Source organism: Tachysurus vachellii, chromosome 6 (assembly GCF_030014155.1).
Source record: "Tachysurus vachellii isolate PV-2020 chromosome 6, HZAU_Pvac_v1, whole genome shotgun sequence".
Classification (NCBI taxonomy): Eukaryota; Metazoa; Chordata; class Actinopteri; order Siluriformes; family Bagridae; genus Tachysurus; species Tachysurus vachellii.
In genome coordinates, this window is record NC_083465.1 from 5384701 (window position 1) to 5406134 (window position 21434).

Genomic DNA, 21434 nt, shown 5'->3' on the forward strand with positions numbered 1-21434 from the left:
GTTGAAAACTGTATGTTAGATATATATGATGAATATAAAATGTGTGTACAAGATAAATGTACATTGATTATAATTTAAGTGTCAGTGCATGCAAAAAATCTGCGTTGACCGGTGCATAGATCAGACACAATGTGGAATAATTATAGCTTATATCTAGTTCTAATAAGAACTAGTAATCTTATCTTATCTAAAAATATCTAGTAATAAATCACTGTTTTTATAATTGAGGACTAACTAATCAAATTCAAAGAACTCTTATCTTACATTGCAAATTAGAAACAAACAGAAAAAAAAGCATGAAGACTACAGCTTGGATTCACAGATGTTGGACAGCAATTCAGAATATCAAATACTAAACAATTAAAAAAAGAAAAGCTTTAGCAGTAATGTGGTAGACGGGAACGTTTATTGTAAGGTGAGAGGGTTCAGTTACATAAGGTAAATTACACAAACAAGGCACGCATTAAATCGCTTCAGCATCTGTACCCGAGTCTATACAGAAATTATGTAAGCAATGTTAGTCTAGAATCTACATCAGGAATATATAATTTCCATAAATGTCTAAGAATAAGAGTCTCTCTCTGTGAAGCACTAAATTCATAATGTGTTTACTGCCTGATATAGAGCTACAGATCAGGGACAACATTATTCAGTCGTACAGAAAGAAGTGACAGCCATAATTTAGGCATAGTGGCAAGAGGCATTATTTATTTTGAAACACAATGCAGGTTGAAGGCTATGCAGATGGGCTCCTGGGTGTACAGCCTCATTTTTCTCGCATTATGTCCAAAACAATATCTGTTGGCTTCACAGAGAAAAATACCCCTTTTCTCTCATAATCCCAAAAACATTCATTGCACGGTTCAGAAAAGAAGCTGGAATAATCCAGACTGACCTTCTCAGGATCCATAGCTGTGATGACCCACACGCAGTGGGCGTTGTTCTCGTACTGGACAGGGTAGTTCGGAGAGGTGATTACACCTTTGGGACCTCGCAGGTTCAATCCACATGTTCTTGCTATTGCCATGGGGGGAAAAAAAAAAAGAAACACAACAAGAAAGTAAGTAATTAAGGTAGGATCAAAAATAACTAATGGATCTAAAAAATTGAATTAAATTAAAGCAGCTTAGATCACATTTAGAACAAATAGTAAAAATGAATTACCATAATCTACATGATTTGACAAATGATGACTTTTTGTATGACTCAAGGGTTACACATATTGCCTATTGTTCCATAAGGGGTAGTAATATAGCTCAACTGATTCCCTGTATCACATCAACCTCATCACACTCATATTAGGGCCTTTCCAAAACTGCTGGAATTAAAATGCTTAAACATGTCCAGCTTGACAATGTAGTGAAAGCTTTCCAAGAGAAGTGGATTAGCCATTAGCAAAGCAGAGGCTAAATCCTGAATGGGAGGTTCAACAAGCTCACGAGTGATTTAGTCAAGTTAGGAGGAAGAGGTAGGAAACCAAATCTAAATATATTACTCAGAGTTAACTAATAACCTGTACAGATACAAGAACACCTACGAAAAAGGTAGTACGATTTCTGTTTTCTTTTCCTAGATTTCCAGAAAGGTTCACAAGGCTAAAGATTTGAGCTGGCACTGGGATCCTGTGGGATGTAACCAATAAATGGCAATAAATAGCAGGACAAACAAAAAGCGCTGGTTTTTGTACTGCATTCATTTATTCATCTTTAGTAATTGCTTGGTCGGGTTGTGGTGGATTAAATTGGGCTAATAATTTTTTTTCCAACTCTGGGAAATGAAACAAACTAAATGAATTACAAAATACTGCATGAAAAGAGTAGAATTTAAAAAAAAAAAAAAAAACATCTCTAGAATTTTCGCTGTTTTAGACCACGCCCATTTCAGGTTAAAATGTGAATACACAGACAAATATTTGGAGCACTATATAGATAAAGACTGCATTGCTCCACCCCTATAGTGACAGGGAAGGTATGAGATTTCTGAGGCACACTAAAAGTATATATTGCTTTTTACTGGATTCTACACGAGGTATTTTCATCATGTAACCTCCTATAGCAGTGCACACACTAACATAGCTAGTCCTCATGTCCACTGTACACCAACCATGTACTGAACAGTGACATGTAAACAGTTATTTCAGCCAGGTCTCAGTATAAGTGGACACCACTGCTGATATATCAGTCTTTTTCCTCTACTGCTTCATTTTATACTTCTCTCCTATTCTGTAGAGAGGTTTTAACCGCTTTATGTGTTTAATCAGGGATTATCTTTGACAACTTAAAAGAACAGCCTGGATTCTTTACGGTCTGAGCCGCAGTGGGACAACACTAGGGCTTTGGAAATGTGGAGTGTGAAAAGATTAAGTTGGAGATATGGTTTGGGGACATTCTGAACCTAGTGTGAAATTAAAGCTGCATATATATATATATATATATATATATATATATATATATATATATATATATATATATATATATATATATATATATATATATATATAATGTGTGTGTGTGTGTGTGTGTATATATATATATACATATATATATATATATATATATATATATATAGGAGGGGGAAAAAAAAACACACACATTTTATATATATATATATATATATATATATATATATATATATATATAGGAGGGGGAAAAAAAAAAAGGTCAAAGAGAAGCAATACAATAACAATCAGATTTGCTGATCATCAGTATAAAAACCAAGACTTTCTCTTGCCATATTTGCAAACTGATCTTACGTGCATCTCTAAAAACAGATCTCTAAAAACAGAATGTTTGCTAATTAAGTGACAGTCGATGTGTTGGATGAGCAGTCGAAAAGGAGCTCGTTCCTCATTTACAGGTCTGAAGCCTGCACTATAATTACATACTCTCATGAGATCCCCATGACTTCAGGATGAATTAGTAAATGATAAGGCTAAAGAGTTTAACTTACTGTTGTAGACCTGCAGCCTTTCCAAACTTGGAAAGCTATTAAATATTATCTTTAAAGAGGATTTTTTGTGATAAAAAAAAAATAAAAAAATTGGATCCATCATCAATGTGTAAAATTTTGTTTGTATAAAAAAACAAAAAAAAAAAAAAAAAAAAATATTTGTTTTTATTCAGTGGGTAAAAATACAAACACTTGTGTCGTCTTTGCCTTTTGGCACAGAAAAAGTCCAGGTTTCAGATTCTACATCATATGTAAATGTTATTTTTATTAATCAATAATGAATAATAAATATAACATTAAAGGAAAGAAACACTATTACCAAACTATATTCCCAACTATTTTCGCTTGAGGAAATACAAAGTGAGGGCAGCATTCAGTAATGAAAGAATGAACCAGTTTTCTTTTATCACTGATATAACTGAATATTTCATTCAAATGCTATTTTTCCATTTGTATCATTTTATTCTGAGACACAATATTTTCGACAAACAAGAGGAAATGGCCTCTTATTTTACAAAACAGATAGCTAACTGTTACAGAAAATTGCCCTCTCACATGGAACCACAAGCAAGTCTAACAAACTGGGGATAAATATTTGGGAAATAACACTGGGAAATAAAATATTGTTGCTTTTTTTTTTTTTTTTAAGAAAAGTGAACCCATTCTAAGCACAAAACGTTTAGCCAAATACTTGGGGGAATTTTCTCAGGGTCCAGTTAAAACACCTGAGTGTGTCTATGAGAGTGATGTACATTGTTGAGTAACTTTACACCTGTATCCATGATAACTAGTCGTATTGATGAACCTTGGGTGACCCATCACTGATTTATTGCATCTCCCTCCTCAGACCATCTGCCCTTAATGATTTGGCCCTTGTCAAAGTCACTAAGGTCTTCAGTCCTGCCCATTGCTCCTGTATCAACACACTGACTATGAGAACCCCCTGTCTCCTTATAGTTTAATATGTGCCAAACCTTCACATTCACTGATGTTACGAGATAATCAGTGTTCTTAAATGTTTTGTCTCATCTGTGTATTATTTTCCTTTCCAGTGAATCAATGTAATTTGCTACATGAAACCTTTAAAACAGAGAGATTATTAATGGTCAACCGGTAAGAGAACATGAGTATGCATTAGTCACATTTCTCTTTCTGTATCCACGGCTCATATTTGAGCTGCTTCCTCAAACTCCTGCTTACAAATTACGAACTATCAGACATGTTTGGCAAAGTAAGCAAAACCTTAATTAAACTTGTGCATTTAAATGAGGTTTCTGTCCAGGTTAGTGTATTTGTGAGATGCAAAGAGAGGCACGGTGGGTAGGTGCTCAAAATGACAGAGCATAATTAAAGCAAACATCATGTCTAATTAAATTGTTAGACAGATTGCTTTGAAAATGCATAACATTGAGGGAAAACAATGAATGAATGAATTCTTATACATACAGGCAAAGAGAATGCTATACAGCAAAGGTTGATGGTAACTACTGTAGCTACGATTAAACCTAAAATTCCAGTGAACCCAAATATATCAAACTATTCACACGCCAGTCTTAAATTTTATTTCATGTTGTCCTGTGTGAATTCCCATATAAATCTGCTTCTGGTTTGATCGGAATCTTTCATGGTACTGAGCAAAGCGTTTTTTTTTGCAATCGTTTCGTTTACTTCACTTCACAAGCCAGCAGAGTTTGGCTGTGTAATTACACACATATAATTTTACACACATATAATCAGTGACATTTTCATATCTACGACTTGACGACTGCTGTTTATTTATTCACTGGTACATTCCATGATAATTTATTTCTAATTTATTTAAATTAATGATACATGCACAAACAAAAACAGTACACAGCTAGATAGTATATTATGAATAGAATAATTGTCACCAAATTCGCCTCTCGGTGTGGGGCTCTCAGTGCCGTGAGAGCTGACTTTGCTTGTTTAGTTCTTCCCGTGCTTTTGTTTATTTTGAAAGTGTTTTTGTTTTGGTCCTGCCTTATTATTGGTTAATTTACCCTAATGTGGTCAGCTCTTTTGTGTTTACTTTGTTTCTACAGTACCTTTTGTTTCTTTATCTCAGTACAGACATGTTGAATGTATTTAGATATTTATAAGCCATATTTATGCTGGGTTCTGCTCATTTGATGCTGTCTTCCTGATTTTTTCTTTTTTCTTAACCTAATTATTATTATTTTGATAATTATTTCTGATTGCCTTAATAAGCCACGTTGAGTATACAGTACGTACTTGGGTCCTGCCTTCATGAATTGCACATTACAGTTAAGTTGTCGGATCACTCATGTACATTATGTGCCCCAGTGATGCCAAATACTTCCCGAGCTAAAACACTGTACTGCACACAGTCTTTCTCCCCATTGGTATGCATTGCACATCTCACTTAACAGGATCTGACAGCATCTTTACAGAAAGTGTCTGCTCAGGGCCGCATTCACACTCACTTCGACAGATCGGCCTGTGGTCACTCCAGGCGGCCAGGGTCTCCGTCACTCTCTGGCAAGTGATGCTCTTTGATCCCTGCAGCACATAGCTGTCATCACAAGAGAACTGGATGCTGGCTCCAACACTAGAGTGGAATTGGAGAGAAACAATTTATTTTTTTTTAAATGTCCATCGTAAAGCTACACAACACACTGTAGTTCCTCTCTTATTTGTCATATAAATAGGTGTCCTTCAATTCATAAAGCACTTGCATCAACACATGGACCTTCACTTTCCAGTCAATAAAACAACTGCACTTGTTCTCTCAATATGTTTTGATGTTGTAAATATCTAAATGCCTTAATTCTATTTCACTCCTCTTCTTTTTTCATGCCATGCTTCCCTTTCTTTTTTGGCCACCAGGTATCCTGTCCTCCAAGTCTACAGCCTCTCACCCTCTTCTACCTTGTTGAGTGTATTTTTATACATTACAGAGCTCAATGACTTCTGTTAAAACGAGTTGCTTTTATCTAGTTAGCATTTAGAGCCATGCTGCTGGCTGTACAGCTGCTTCGTAGTCATGATCACGCACTTTCTCTCAGTGAGGTAATTCTCACTGTTCCTGGTCGTTAAAGGAGGTGAAACAGCACACTGTTGAGTCTTAATGTGTTAATTTCCAAACCTTCAATTTGACTCAGAAAGGTTTTTATAGCTCAAGGGGATGTTTCAAATGTAGTTCAAGTTCCCGTTAGCGAGTATTTACATATAGCCATTTACAGCATTTATTAAAGCTATAAATCGCCCATTTCTTATAGAACTCGATACACTTCTGGACAAATTTTGGTTACAAACCCTAAATTGTGTAAGTGTACATTGGACAAAAGCATCTTTTTCTTCCTCAGTTAAAAAATTAGGCAGCTACAGAGCGAGCTAAAGACGGTTACCTTTTGGTTTTTAGAGGTTACAGTACTGTGCACAAAGTCTTACGCATGTTTATTTAAAATAATATATAAATTCTGTTACAGATGATGATTTTATTTCTGCCTTAATGAGACCATAAAAAAGTTAGAAATTTTGCATTTCAAAACATTACCATTACATAAACATTGCATAATACACCACTTTTTATTCAAAGAAACATAATGATGTCTGTCAGGTTTTAACTTTGAAAAGAGACTCAAGCACGACGGTTAGAGTCTCCAGAAAAAAAAAATGTGGGAGCTTATTTACAATGATTATTCCTAAAAAAAACTGCACAAATTACACCCAACTATACCGATGCATTCTTTTAAGCAAAGGGTTAACAAACCAAATGCCTTTGTTAGTCTAGTTTATTACTGCTTGCTAAATTTTTAGGTAGAAGTATTTAACTGCATTATTGCTTTACGGCATTTATTTTATTAACTAATGGGATGAAAACGGTTCCAGGTTGAGGACTGCTGGGCCTTGCTGTGACTTGAGTAGCAGTGATGGGACCTGAGCTCCACACAGGAATCATCTCCCAGTGGAGCTTGAGACCTATTGAGCAGCTTTGACTTTTATGTCCTTTGCAGTGGTGATGGAGGATCAACTACATAATGTCAAACAGCAGGGCTGCCTCTAATTACAACTGTGCCATGAAACTCCCATTACACAGGACAAGTGCAGCAGATAAGAGGAGCAGAGGGAGCACCCACTGGAAGCTGGAGCCAATTCGTTTCCCATTCTCTGGAATCCCTGGATCCGGACAGATGTCTGCAGTCAATCCTCCTTGGCTCACTGAACGGAAGAAAGAGCAAGGAAATGTTACATGAAAAGAGAAAAACATGTGACAAAAAATCATTTTGCTCCAACACTTGAGCAAGGATATAGTAATATCTTGTATGAATTTTAAACTTAAGCCAGAATTCTGGAAATAAGACCTCAGAGGTTGTGTTTAGCAGAGTTAATAAAAAATTATATTAGTATATTATTAGTGATACCTGTCATGAACAAGGTTTGAAAAAATAATAATAAAAAAAAACACACTAAATCATTTTATGTTATAACAAGATCAGGACCATTAATTTTAATCACAGTGAAATTTTACTCTATTGGGCTATAAAATCAACCCCATTGTAGCTGCTTGAGCTCAACTGCACTCACTCCTGATTTCCATTCGGTTTCTTCTTAAATGAAATGTTTCATTTGGGAAATGCTAAAATGTCACACCACCTGTTAGAGAGGTAGAATGGGGACTTTCACTGAGCCGAGAGCATACGATTATGAGGAAAGTAACAACATGATTTCCAAGTAGTTTATGAGACTTGCAGATGAGAAAAAAATTAAAAAACACCATAAAACAACAAATAGGCTGGTGTGCTTCTTTTGGCTGAAGGAAGGTGTCTTGGTATGCTGTGGTGGATTGCATGCATAGATGAAATGCCTATTCTTTCTGTGGTGACAGGGGATTGAACGATCAGAGGCTCAAGGCTATTTCCATAAAAGGAAGGGGGGAAGTTTGGTTCAAAAATGAATGTGTGAGGGAGAGAAACAGAGTTAGGTAGAAAGAGAGAGAAAAAAAAAGAGAGAAAAGGTCAAAGCACACGTCTGTCACATTCACCAGCTCTCCTGAGCCTCAGCATGTTTGTGTTCGCACCTCAGACACTACATCACTCTGTGGCATTGCCTGGGTTCATTTACTGGCCAAAATCACATTAGGTCATCTCTCGGATTTTGCTTAAATCATTGAGCACAGAAACAGCCCTGGCCTCCTTTGCAATCTGTGTCCGTCTGTCTGTCAGTCTCTCTCGGTCTAGTGCTTGGAATAGGATTTACATTGCATCTTTTTTTTAAAGCATTTTTAAATCTAAAATATTTCATATAATTTCAATTCAATTTAATTTCATGCAACAGCAAACAAACTTTATTTTAGGATGCTATAACATTAGATGCTTCATCAAAGGCCTGACCTGGAGTCATCAGTATAGACTAAACGCTTCACCAATTTTGTGGTAAATTGGTTGATAGTCCAGGGCTACAATCAGGATATATAGTGAAACTCTGTCTGGAGACACTATAAATGAGGATATATCTATATAGTACTGTATATCGTCGCTGTCGGGCGGAATCCTCATATCTCCAAAACGGTTATTTTTCAGGAAATAAAAAAAAAACGCCGTACCTTATCTGCAATGCACAGGGTTTAGTCCGCGTTGCAGTGGATTGTCTTGCGCTAAATTCCTGTCCTCAGACGAGCACCAGAACTAGCGGGGGTCAAGATTTTTTTTTTCTTTGAGCCCAGTGTTTTGAAGACATTTACCTCAGAAGACGTGTTGATTCGTTGCGACTCTTATTAACGAGAAATATGCCGCAAAGCTCTCCCGTGGAGTGAGGAAGAGGTGGACAGTTGAAGTGTCCAATGGAGTTATGAGATCTGCACTCAAGCTATTTTCAAGACTTTAGATTGGTTAATAACTTGTAAAAATAACAGACCCACGTGGGGACTGACCAATAGCATCGATATGTGAAAAAATATGAAACTGACCAAATTTGGACATACGAGGTTTCCGCCCGACAGCGACGATATGTTAGACAGGTAATTATCAGAATGATATTACCTGCTCAGTGCCAGGGCTAGCATTATCGTCAGCTGAATAACCCTTAGCTTTCTCTCGCAGCTTACAAGTCAAGAAGAAGCTCTTTCACTTTCACACCCAAGTCTTATTCATCTACACAATTCGAGTTCCTGGAGTTAAAGTAGCGTCCAGGTAAAAAATCTCAAGTCACCAATAAATAAATCAGGATTGAGTTCATAACTAAATATGATTACATTTTTTGAAATGGAATACAGACTAGAGTTGTGTATCACACTTTGTTCCTGTGTGGTGGTGATGTTTTTCCATGACAAGAGGAGCAAGAAAGAAGTCATATGAACTTTGAAGAAGAAACAAAGACCACATTCATTAACGTGAACATGAGTCGCTGTACATTGCGTTTCCAAGGTTCATTCATTCATCCTTAATAAATGCCTGATCAGGGCCAATGTGGTTTAAGTTAAGCTACTATGTTTATACTTTGGTGAACAGAACTAACTAATGTCACAGGAAGATACTAACAAAAAAAATGTTTTTTACACCTATGCTTAAATCCAAATATGTGTATGATCATGTATGTACAGATACATGTCTAGGTATTTAAATGAAAGTCCACAGCTTCCTTGAACAGTAACTTATATGCTAAAACATTTTCCATCAACTGTCATACCTTTCTGTTTGATTTGGTCTTAACCTTTTATTGCTCTTTTACACTTGAAAAGTTCACTGAGATCATCACAGGTGATTATAAATGTCTTCAATCCTATACTGGCCTCTGGGAAGTTTATATATTGTAAGCATACTCATTCCCTTAGCAGTCATCCAAGCTCAATGTTTGTTTGCAGAAGATTTATTATGCTTACCGTATACACACCCTATGAGACGAATTGTTTTCTGATTTACAATATAACGTGATGTGCAAGGGAAAACTTCACAAACTCATTTGCATGTATACGCATTCTACAGATAAAGTAAAGTAGACCAAAGCAAAAAATCTCAATTATTATTGATACAGGAGTGTTTGATGTATAATTAAGGATTTGAGATTTTGTCAGATGCTCATTTTGATACATCTGGCTAGATTAAACTGAAATAAGGCAAACAAGCAACCTGGATTCAGAGGACTAACTGCTTTCTATTTCTTCTTCTTCACATTAAAATGTGTCTATATTTTCTGTCTTTTGAGGAACATGCTTCAGCTTCAGATCTGCTCTGTAGCTTCACTGCTTTGAAATCATTTGGATTAAAGCAAACCGACAGATTTCTGAAATGCACAACTACTTTTCTTTCCACTTTTGCTGTGCGGTTTTGTTAATGAAATATTTACTTATGAAGACTACATTAATGAACTCTTCCTGTCTTATCGCATGAGTGAGTTCAAAGTGGACTTACAGACTGCATTTTTGTGGCTAGTGTCCTTATTCGGAAGCATTTTCACACCTCTGGACTTCAGCTCGATGGCCTTCTTCACTGTAGAGAAAAAGACAAAGATGAAATGTTCTTAAAAACATTAAGGTTTCCCTGCTATGCCCCAAAGAAACATGGCGGCAAAATAGCTTCTGGTGAACTTGGACACCTTAACTTCAGGTGAGCTACAGTATCTGTAACAAAACATTTTTTAAAATATTGTTCATTTTTGGTGGCTTAGTGGTTAGCACGTTCGCCTCACACCTCCAGGGTCGGGGTTCGATTCCCACCTCCACCTTGTGTGTGTGGAGTTTGCATGTTCTCCCCGTGCCTCGGGGGTTTCCTCCGGGTACTCCGGTTTCCTCCCTCAGTCCAAAGACATGCATGGTAGGTTGATTGGCATCTCTGGAAAATTGTCCCTAGTGTGTGATTGCATGAGTGAATGAGAGTGTGTGTGTGCCCTGCGATGGGTTGGCACTCCGTCCAGGGTGTATCCTGCCTTGATGCCCGATGACGCCTGAGATAGGCACAGGCTCCCCGTGACCCGAGGTAGTTCGGATAAGCGGTAGAAGATGAATGAATGAATGAGACTTAATGTTTTGGCTATTCCTTTTGACAAAAAATGCCAGAGCCTGGAAATTTGAATTTAAAGTCTGTCATCGATGATAAGAGCAAACTACATCAGATGAATTTCACCTAAGTAAGTAACATACCCTTGATATCATAGACATAAAAGCAAATTTGGCAGGGAATGTCATGGAGCTGCTATTTGTGTTTGTATCAAGCTAATTTGGGCTTCAAGGCCACTGAGGAGTTACACGCTTGTAATTATGTTGGGTGGGAAGCCAATTATGAGCCTAAAATCATGAGATAAATTCATTTTTTTGTAATTTTCTCACAGTATGACATCACTCCATATGAGGCCTTTAATGAAATTAAAATGTGGAATAATGAGAAACCAGTGGGCTAAAGCAGCCTTCTTTTAAAATAATTTATTCTGCTAGTCACATAACACAGTAACCGACTTCTTAGCAATTCTCATAAAATGACAATTATGAATCACACGTTTTACACATACATACACACACACATATATGCACTAACATGCACCCAATCCTTTTTTGTTTTCAATCCTATCACATAAAACACCTCCGATGCTTAAGGTCCATGAGCAACTTTATATTCCCAGTCTACAAATCCCAGGCTCTGCCCAGGACACACCACATCACCTGCTCATTATGCAAATTGTCTCCCAGATCATCAGCCCATTTCAAGAAAACAATATAAAATGCCTTGGTTTGCATTATTCATATGAAAGATGCAAATTTCCCTATTGCTTTCACAATTTGTTTCCTGTTTTAAATATCAGACGTGATGCGAGCGCTGGCAGAACAGCTTACTGCAGCTCCGTGTCTCTACACACACCACGCTATGTTATTTAGCTGTGTTACAAATACAGCAGACCAGGCATCATGCAGTTGCTCACTGCCAAGTGCTCAACATGTACCAGCCTCGGGAGGGCCTCTCCTCACCACACTTACCTTGGTACTGGGCACTAAATCCTTTCCGCCGATGGTTGCTGTCAGATGTGAAGTGCAACCGCAGCCAGTTCTTGCTGCTTATGACGGGTGATGGCAGATTCATGCCAGTGAGCCTGGAGTGGGGAAAAGTAGCAGAATTTAATGAGCAAAATCGGCAATAGAAATCAAATGCTTGAAAAGGCAATTTGCGCTGTAATATTATACACGCTTTCTGTAAATCGAGACAGGAAAAGGGCAGCACGTGGGTGTGTTTTCCAAAAAGGCCATTAAGACTATGATAAAGAGGATAGTGAGGCTATATTTTTTGGACTGAGGCCACAGCATACACTCTTATTTTGGCTTTTTGTCATTTTATGTCAACTTGACTGATTGCATTCACTAAAAGCAACAGCTATTAAAAGGTGTGTGTACACTCACAGCAAATCAGTAGAATATGCTGAATACATAATAAACACTGCTTACTATGACATATTATTGTATACTTTACTAACAATACTCAGAATACTGTAACATACTAACACTATAACAATCAGGGCTTATTATACTACACTACTACTAGAACAATCAGTCATTACTTTGCTATATTATACTGACCTATACTAATCAGGCTTACTTTACTACCAGAGATTACATTATGTAGACTATAAGTCACTATATCATTACCATGACAATCAGGGCTTACTATATTTTACTATACCATTACTATAAGAATCAAGGTTTACTTTACTATATTACACTATTACTAAAATAATCAGAGCGCACTATGCAATACAGTAAAATAACGAGCAAGGTTTACTATACAATCTATACATTTTTTTAAATATTATACAACCTGGCTACAACAGAGGTTGCTATATGTTACTATACTTTTTCAATATTATACTATTACTCCAATACAGCAGGTTAGACAGAACAGTATTCTTTGTAGCCAGAAACCCCATTAAATTGGGAAAAATAAATAATAATAATAATAACAACAACAATAATAATTATTATTATTATTATTATTATTACACAAACAGCGATACTGAATCATTTGGCTTAACTAACACGTTAAAGTTAATGCTCAAAAATTTATAAGAGATTATAATCCAGTGTTCATGAAGATTTAAAAAAGATGATGCCTGTAAAAAAAAAAGGAAATATAATGTTATTTAAATATTATTCAGGCTTATGTCACTTGTCAAAAGGGACTTGAGGTGTTGTGTTACTGTAAAAGCCACCATTAAGTAGTGTGACTGAAACTGCTTACAAAAAAGAATTTTACAATCTGACTTTTCTCACAAGAGAAAATCAGTGTATCTTGTTTTCATAAACACAGGAGAATGTGTGGTTGCAACACCTCTTTGATCTTCTGCAGCTGCATCATCTTCCAACAGCTCCTTTTCTTTTCTTTTTATTTCTTTTCTTCACATGTTCCAGGGTGCCTATTAAAAGTTCTCCTCTGGTGGAGCTTAAGGTGTGTAAACTTTGTGCTATTTGATGTGAGCTCTCTCCATGCCTTTTTCTGCAGTTCATGGTGAAGGCACTGCATGCTGCGTGACACAATAGCAGCACGACTGTGAAGCTCTGGGGCATCTTTTTTAGAGCTGGAAACTGGCTTCCTTGATCCTTAACTTGTCAATCCTTAAACATCATGAAACTAACTACCGTTACTAACTTCTATGCTTAACACCCCAGCTTCAAATACTAAATGTTTCTTACAGAAGTTGGAAAACAAAAAAATGCTGCAAGTCACTGGTGATCTAACCCAAAATAAAAATAGCAACTATCCGTAAATCCCATCACTCATTACAAAATCATTACAATCTCTCTAATGCATTACATGATAACCTTTGAAGCAACCAGTTAAAGATAAAAAATGATTTATTATTAATCATAATAATTAGAACAGATATCCTGGAATTAGACCTGAAATGATTAGAGCAAGCATTTATCAAATGTTTAGAGGCATGTTTTGGAAACATTGGAAAATGCCAAGGTCATATAAATTGTCAAGTCCCCTAAAGCAATGAGAGTCAAGGCCCTTTTTGGAGTGCTGACCACTGGCCACCTCTGACTACTACACTTGCATATTACCACAATACCCGTAATTCTCTCTGGATTTGGTATATATTACAAAAAGCTTTTGTTTTGAATCTGCTCAGCTGTGTAAAATTATGGACACTGAAAAATTAACTTTGCCAATTTTTAGCCTGTAAATCATTTTTATTTTTTCTTCCAGTATTGAGGTCCAGTCAGTTATTTTTACTCTTCTACCTGCTCCATCTAAAGGAGATCGAGGGAGGGAGAGAGAGAGAGAGAGAGAGAGAGAGAGAGGGAGAGAGAGACAGAGAGAGAGAGAGAGTGCATTGAAGTCTGGCATTAAGCTGCTGTGACTTGCAATTAACATAGGGTGCTGTTCGAGGCCCCTCTATTTCTTTTCAGGAAAGTGAAGATCAGTGGAGCGTAAAGGGGCAGTGGGTGCTGAACAAGCAGTGGATGAAAGACAGCAAAGAAAGTCATGCGATGTAGAGACTGTCTGACATGTAGTTTTAGAAACAGTTTTCATGTAAAGATAAATCACAATGTTACTTTCCAGATACTATACTTGTGCTCCAATTTAATTGGAATTTAATAAAAAGTCTGTGTGTCCCAAAACCAGAGATAAAATCATAACCTTTTTTTAAAATTCCAGCTCTGTATGTTCTGAAGATATACTGTAAGAAAGATCTTGCAGCAATCATTTTTAACCGAATCTAATCTAATCTTTCTACTGTAATCTGTGTCGGTTACATGAATGATACTGAATCGTTTATTCTCAATCAGAAGCATTCTTAAAACAATAGCTACTTGGTACACATAACGTGCTTTGCCAGAACTTTTGATTCGAACAGTGCCATCAGTTGAAACAGTACGATTGTTTAGGTACTACAGCACAGCCCAAATGTTCGGATGACACCCAGTGGAGCCAGACGCATCTCTGATCAACGAGGTAAATTTGAGGAAAGCCTTAAGTAAGAACTCTAATGAATAACTAAAGAGCATTAAAGTCTTCAAAGAGTGGAGAGTCTTTATTTTATTTACAGGCTGCTGCAATATTCATCAAGCTCATCTGTACTTTAAGGAATGCTGGCAATGAGTGTTGAGCACGATGTCTACATATCACATTAGATGGGGTGCGAAGTTTTGCACTTAATCCTTCTAATTTTATAAATAGATTTGTTATTATACATTCCTCAGTAACTGCTTTATCATCACCAGGGTCACAGTGGCTCAAGAGCCTATTAAGCATGAGCATGAGGCGGTTAATACATACTGGATGGGATGACAGTCCATCGCACTGCAATATGCCCACACACATTTGCCTACTTATTTACACCTGGGGCAATTTAGACCATCCAATCCATCTACCAACATGTGTTTTGCCAAAACTGGCTAGACTCCCTGGGTGAAAAGCATGGCATATACTCTCCCCCGATCAATCACAGTGACACTAGCAAATCGTGGGTGTCTGTGGATTCATGTATGCAGAAGAGGGTGAACAAAACTGTTACGAATGTGTTACACTGCACTGTGATGCAGCAGTTCAGAAAGAAAAAAACATTCTGGCTTCATCCTCCCCGGTTGGTAGTTGTCATGTGATAGTGGAGAGCTGTCCGGTGGATGGGAAGTGACAAGTGACCAAACTTGGAAGAAAATGGGAGAAAATAGCCTATTGCTATGTTTCTGGGGCAAACTACAACTATTTCAGTAGCTACTCATTAGTCTCACTTTTAAACTGCTGCTTGTGCAGATATTTTTGCATGTGTACCTGCCTGTAGTGTGTTCTACCCAAAAGAGCTGGCTCTATTTTCAAAATAGAAACAAAATGGAAGGCTAATCTGAGCTACTGTGACCATGACATGGTAGTTAGTCAGGAGGAATGAATGAAGGTTGTAGATTTAAGTTATACTGAATTTAGTGTGTAATGGCAACGGTCAATCCAGATTCCCACTCTGTTGTGAACAGATGAATTTCTTTGGGTTTTCCGAGTCTTGGTCTTGGGGACAACTATACTCAAATGGGTTCAACAGTTCAACATTAATGAAGCAATAAAAACTAAACAAAGATAATGGTAATGCTCAGCATATGATGTAATCAGTTTTTTTTTTGGTTTGTTGACCAGCAAATGATTTGAAATTAGACTTGGGGCATTTGCCACTTTATATAGTCCAAAGAAAAGACATGAACACATGCAAATTTTGGGAATGAAAACGGTGGTAATACTGAAGATTTTTATCTGTGGTAAGGGGATTCTGTATGTAAATGTATGGACTACAATAAAATGAATAGTAATGGTAATGAAAAGACAAACATGTGGTGATTAGTAAAGTCTATTTTAAACCCATTTGACATCAGAAACATTACAGTTGGCACAAAAAAGAGGTATATGTGGTACTTCAGATTGAATGGATGTTCTATTATGTGGAATCATTTCCAGAGTACAAAAGTCTGCAAAATTAATGCCAATGAATTATAATAAGAGATTATAATGATTAAAAAGTCAAAATATTTTGCACAGTAATGTAAAACAAATTACAGCACCGCTGCATCAATTTCTGCTTAAAATGCATGAGCTATAGTGCTGTGGGTAGGATTTTTGAGTTTGAAAAGCAATAACAGGTTGGTCATCTATCAGCTTTAAGCAATATTGCCCCTGTCTTTTCCTTAGCTTTTTAAAACGCCCTTTCTGGCCTGTGCCTTAAGTCTTTTTTTTTTATTGAAGACTTTGTTCCAGAAAAGTAGAAGTAAGGGCGATTTGAATACTATTGTATTCCTATTATACTGAATGAACAAGTGAACTGCAGTTGATTTTTGTGATGCATCTGCACTTTTTTCTGGGCAATACAAATCTTGCCAATGTGATAAATAGTGGACATGTACATTTACTCTGGCTCTAAAGCTACAGCACTTAAAAAAAGTTGAAACTCAATTTTTAGAAATTCCAGTCAGTCAATCTCCTTAGGAAGGAATAAAATAAGAGACAGCAGTCCATGATTCAAAACTATGCCTTAATATATCTACGTGTTGAAGCTTCTGCATTTATTCACATCAGTGACTCAGTGGCACTGCTGCTACTGATGGTCCAACACAGATTCCCTAAAGACTGCACTTCCTAAAACAGTTTGTGTCCAATTCACACCAATTCTTCAGTGGATAATCTCACATGGACACTGTAAAACTGCTGCTGTAAAAATAAAGATTATGGTGCTGATACTGAACCTTGTTTAAACACACCTAATACTGTTTTCTGATCAGTGATTTACTACGCTGGTGTGTTCATCTGTTTTGTGTTCAGTCATTTATTAGTTGCTTATTATTTGTCTCTTTGTTTTTGCTCCCTTTAGCACAATTTCTAATGTGGTTTAATTATCATTTAGATTTTATCATGGATCTGTCTTTTTTTTTTTTGATGATGTTTGAGTGTGTGTGAGCATATACGCCCAAATACACACAAAGACAAATTCATATAAATAGTGTGTGTCTATTCCTCTGACTGGCTGGCACCCTCAAGCATTTGTAATTTTAGTACGTTTCTTCCTACCGTTCTTTTTTTACCTAGAAAAGTGCCAGTTGAAATATGCACATTAGATTATGCTGAAGGTACATATCAAAGAAACAAACAGATAGGCATCCAGGAAAGGTACAGTTTAGTCCCCATTTTCTGAAACTTGGCATTATGTAACACTAAGCTGATTTTTTATTTTTATTTAGTTATTTTTTAAACAAGACCACCTTTAGTGATTCAGAACTGAATCCTTCTTTAAACTCTCAAAGAAAAAACCAAGCCTTGTTTCAGAAAGAATGCAGCAATGGCAAGGCTAACATATTTGTTTGTCCATAAAATATCATTTAGCAACTACGACTTGAGGGAGATTCTCTCAAAACATTTTAATTAGACTGAAAGCAAATCAAAATTGGCATCTGACACCACAGGAATAATGCCGTCATGAAGTCCTGTATTGACTTATTTCCATTTAATGAGCAAATAGAGCTTTGCAGCAGTGGTTGATGGAGTCAAAGAGGATTTTTTTTTTTTTCTGAGGGTAGCGCCACATTCCAGATGGACCATTCACGCCGGGAACATGAGAGGCAGCAGGACACAAGATTGATTTTGCTCAAATCTGATTTTCATTTGACACCAGCACTCACTGGAGCTTGGGATTTTTTTTTTGCTTAGGCTACATTGCAGACACTGCCTCTGAGCAGATCTAATTCGAGCCACATTCAACCATTTCAATGACACTCTCTCAGAGGCTATTAACTGACACTGTAGAATTCTCAATCTTGACTTTTCCACCTGCCCCCTATGTCCTATGGCTAGAACTTTAAGCAAAGAAAGCAGGGGCTCCAGATCCTCTTAGTGAACGGTTTGCCTTAACAGACCATATCAGTGCTGAAATTATATCTGTCAAATAGCTGCACGGATTCATTTCCACATATATGTAGCTCAAATGGGGGAAAAGGTGATAAAGAATTCATTTCATCTCCAAACTAGTGAAATAATGCTATTTCAGGAAGAATATGTGATGTTGGGTTGGAGTGTGGTGTAGCAAAAAATAGAGAGAGAGAAAGAGAGGGAGAGAGAGAGAGAGAAAGATAGAGAAAACAAATTTTTTAAAAAATTAACTGTGACAGCACTTCATTGCATTTGCCAAGCCAACCAGACTGCCTCCTCAATGCCTCCCTCCATCATGAGCGAGGACATGTTTATTCACAGAGCGTGAAGTTAATGGAGTTCAGCCATAGTCGCCTCACAGGATTTTTTTCACTGTGGTGGCACTCAAAATTGGTCTGCCATTAGGCAAGAGGAGGAAAGAAAAGAAGTGTGAAGGTTAAAAGGCAGATCGAAGCAGGATAGAAAAAGAAACCAAGAAACTGCAAAGAAGAAGGATGTGTATAGTGGTAAATCTGAAAAGACCGAGCATCTGTTTGGCAACAGAAATAACTCATGTGAACAGTAGAGGGAATGTAGCAATGTGTTTTCAAAACTATCAGTGGGATCAATTGAGATGGCAACTCGTTTCCTTTACAGAGTGTAGAATGGAACAATAGTTCCAAAAGAAACCTCCTAGGAGTGCGTTCAAGTGAACCCCTGCTATTAAAGGAATAGGATTAGCCGCTGGGTTTTCTTTCATCACCAATGAGGTGGTAATTTTTCATTGATCGAGCTTGGTTCATTATCCACGGGTCTCATGTCCCTCTTAATGCGTGCCACATGCCAAAGATGAGGACAGATAAAACCGTTCTGCTCCCGGTGGAAGTCACGGTCTGTTTACTCACCATATTGATGGCGCTTCTGTGCCGCTGATCTCCAGAAAGTCATATCTGTCCTCCAGCTGGAAGTCTGTGAACACCAGTGCAATGGTGTCTCCTGGCTCAGCCAAAATACTCCATGTGCAGTCCGCACTGTTCTCATATTCTGCGGGAAAGTGAGGACTGGATATTGTTCCTGTTGTCCCTCTTAATGTGCCGCCACATGCTCCTTCGGCTGATCAAGAGACCAAAAAAAGACTGTCATACAACCAAAAATGAATCCTATTCAGTTTCAAATGGATGGTAACCTCATGACATATCTTGTATCATGTATTCTAACAGTAAACATGACTGTTATTACATTTATTTCTATTTTTTTTTAGCATTTATCCCAATACTAAGAAAGCATCTACAACAGGCTGAATAATCTCACATTTAATAACATTTCCATTTCAATTTGATGAATCTGACTATTTAAGACTCAAAGATTCAAACAACTTTCAGGATATTTTGCTTTTTATACTGAGACTGTAGATAAAATGATTTAGTCCACTGAATTATCTCCTGAAACAATTCATTTAATCGATTTAATAACGGTAAGGTAATTGAAAACAAAGTGTGCATAATGTGTGAAGGGCTTGGTGGAACCTTTACGGCGAAGCTGCTCTCAAGGCTCACTTTGGACCAATTCTGAGCTTGTGTGCGGGAGAGGCTCGTAATCACACGACTGCTTTCGCACAAAATAATTCCTCTGAATGCAGAATGTCTATATGTACACACAAGCCTAGATATCTTTTACACAAACATGCCTCTGAAAAAGCTGAATAGAGTTAAACAGTAAAGCCTCAGAAGAATTCTTTACCCATTGCTTGTTTCATTTTTTTTGTTACTCCTGTAAAATCTTACCTCTACAGAACGGTGCTGGGAAGTCCCACGATGCACCACTCCCAGGACTCACGATACACGTGAGCACAGCATGTCCTTCCAGGACGTACCCCATCACACAGGTGTAACGGATTTTGTCCCCAATATTGTACCTCGTCCCATGAATGATTCCTCTTGGTATCAACCCAGGATTTCCACATGTGTGACTTGGCAGCACTAGAAAAATGGAACAGAGTAAACAAAAAGATAAAGACATGTGTAAATGTTTCTGACTGAGAGATGTTTCCCTATAGGCTCTGATGAACACAAAACTCACTGCTAGCCTCTTTGGGTCAGATCAGAGTCTTGTTTCATCTTCTTAGAGCCAGACAAGCCAAACTCCAGAGGGTTCATGCTTCATGAGAATTTTCCTTAAGTTTTCACATCTGAGCCTGCTCCAATATTCTTAGCAACTCTCAAAGCGCCTCAAACTCACCTGGTACGTGAGGCACTCCTTACACGGTTCAGTGATACTTGCACAAGACCTTTGAATTTAAAAAAATATGGAATACACGTAGAGCGTAAGAATGCAGTGGAAGTGCTTCTCTACAATGTTAAAGTGCTACTCTTGAATTTTTGCCTTTTTAGCATTCACATCAACTATATACAACATTCCCTATATATTGTTTTGTGGGAAAAAAACAAAAAATCTAGTCACAATCTAGATTACACAGATATATATATACACACATACAGTATATGCAATATGCAAATTACCATTTGTTGTGAGAATTTATTCGAATTTGTATATGAAGCGATGCTGTGGATGATCTCTTTACCCCAGACTGTAGATTCATGTGTCATCAGATTCATTAGTTACACAGTCGTGTCAGATGATTGCACAAAGTGAAAGACCCTATACTGCTTTACTCAACATTAATCGTTTTATTGTTGTGCTGCTGGTGTTAGTTTGTTGCCGTTCCATCTAACCGTAAGATCACAGGGTTGACTTGTCTAATATTCGGCAAACAGCATCTACAATGATGTAGACTCTTGCAGCTTTCCTTAATGATTTTTTAAAGAAAATGCAACATGAAAGCCTACACCTAAGGTCAGTACGTGCTGTGTATCGCACGTGATTTGGATTCAAAGTGTGCTTCTCTTGTACAGCTTTCCCAAGGGGCATATCAGAGAGTGTCGCTGGATCGTGTCAAAGAGGAAACAACCATGTCAAAGGCAGAGATCCCCTGAAGGCACATCAGTCTCTGCGACTAGTCTGGCTAGCAGAGGCTATGACACATGGACGTTGCTTTGCCACCTCCAATGTGATTCAAAGTTTTAGTCGGTTGGTGATTGAGTATGGTGTGCACTATGCAATAGAGAAGATACACATGAA

At 37.3% G+C, this 21434-nt stretch overlaps 1 protein-coding gene across 2 annotated transcripts in view; it reads right to left on the reverse strand.

Annotated features, from left to right (window-relative positions):
- csmd1a (CUB and Sushi multiple domains 1a) overlaps positions 1-21434 on the reverse strand; it is a 304313-nt gene that overhangs the window by 104747 nt on the left and 178132 nt on the right. For both annotated transcript variants that reach the window (XM_060871844.1, XM_060871843.1), the window contains exons 4-10: positions 20081-20275; positions 19202-19409; positions 11897-12009; positions 10341-10418; positions 7071-7152; positions 5415-5539; positions 896-1017 (exon numbers count right to left, since the gene is read on the reverse strand). In XM_060871844.1, coding sequence (XP_060727827.1) covers positions 896-1017; positions 5415-5539; positions 7071-7152; positions 10341-10418; positions 11897-12009; positions 19202-19409; positions 20081-20275 — 923 coding nt within the window. The remainder of the gene's footprint in view (positions 1-895; positions 1018-5414; positions 5540-7070; positions 7153-10340; positions 10419-11896; positions 12010-19201; positions 19410-20080; positions 20276-21434) is intronic.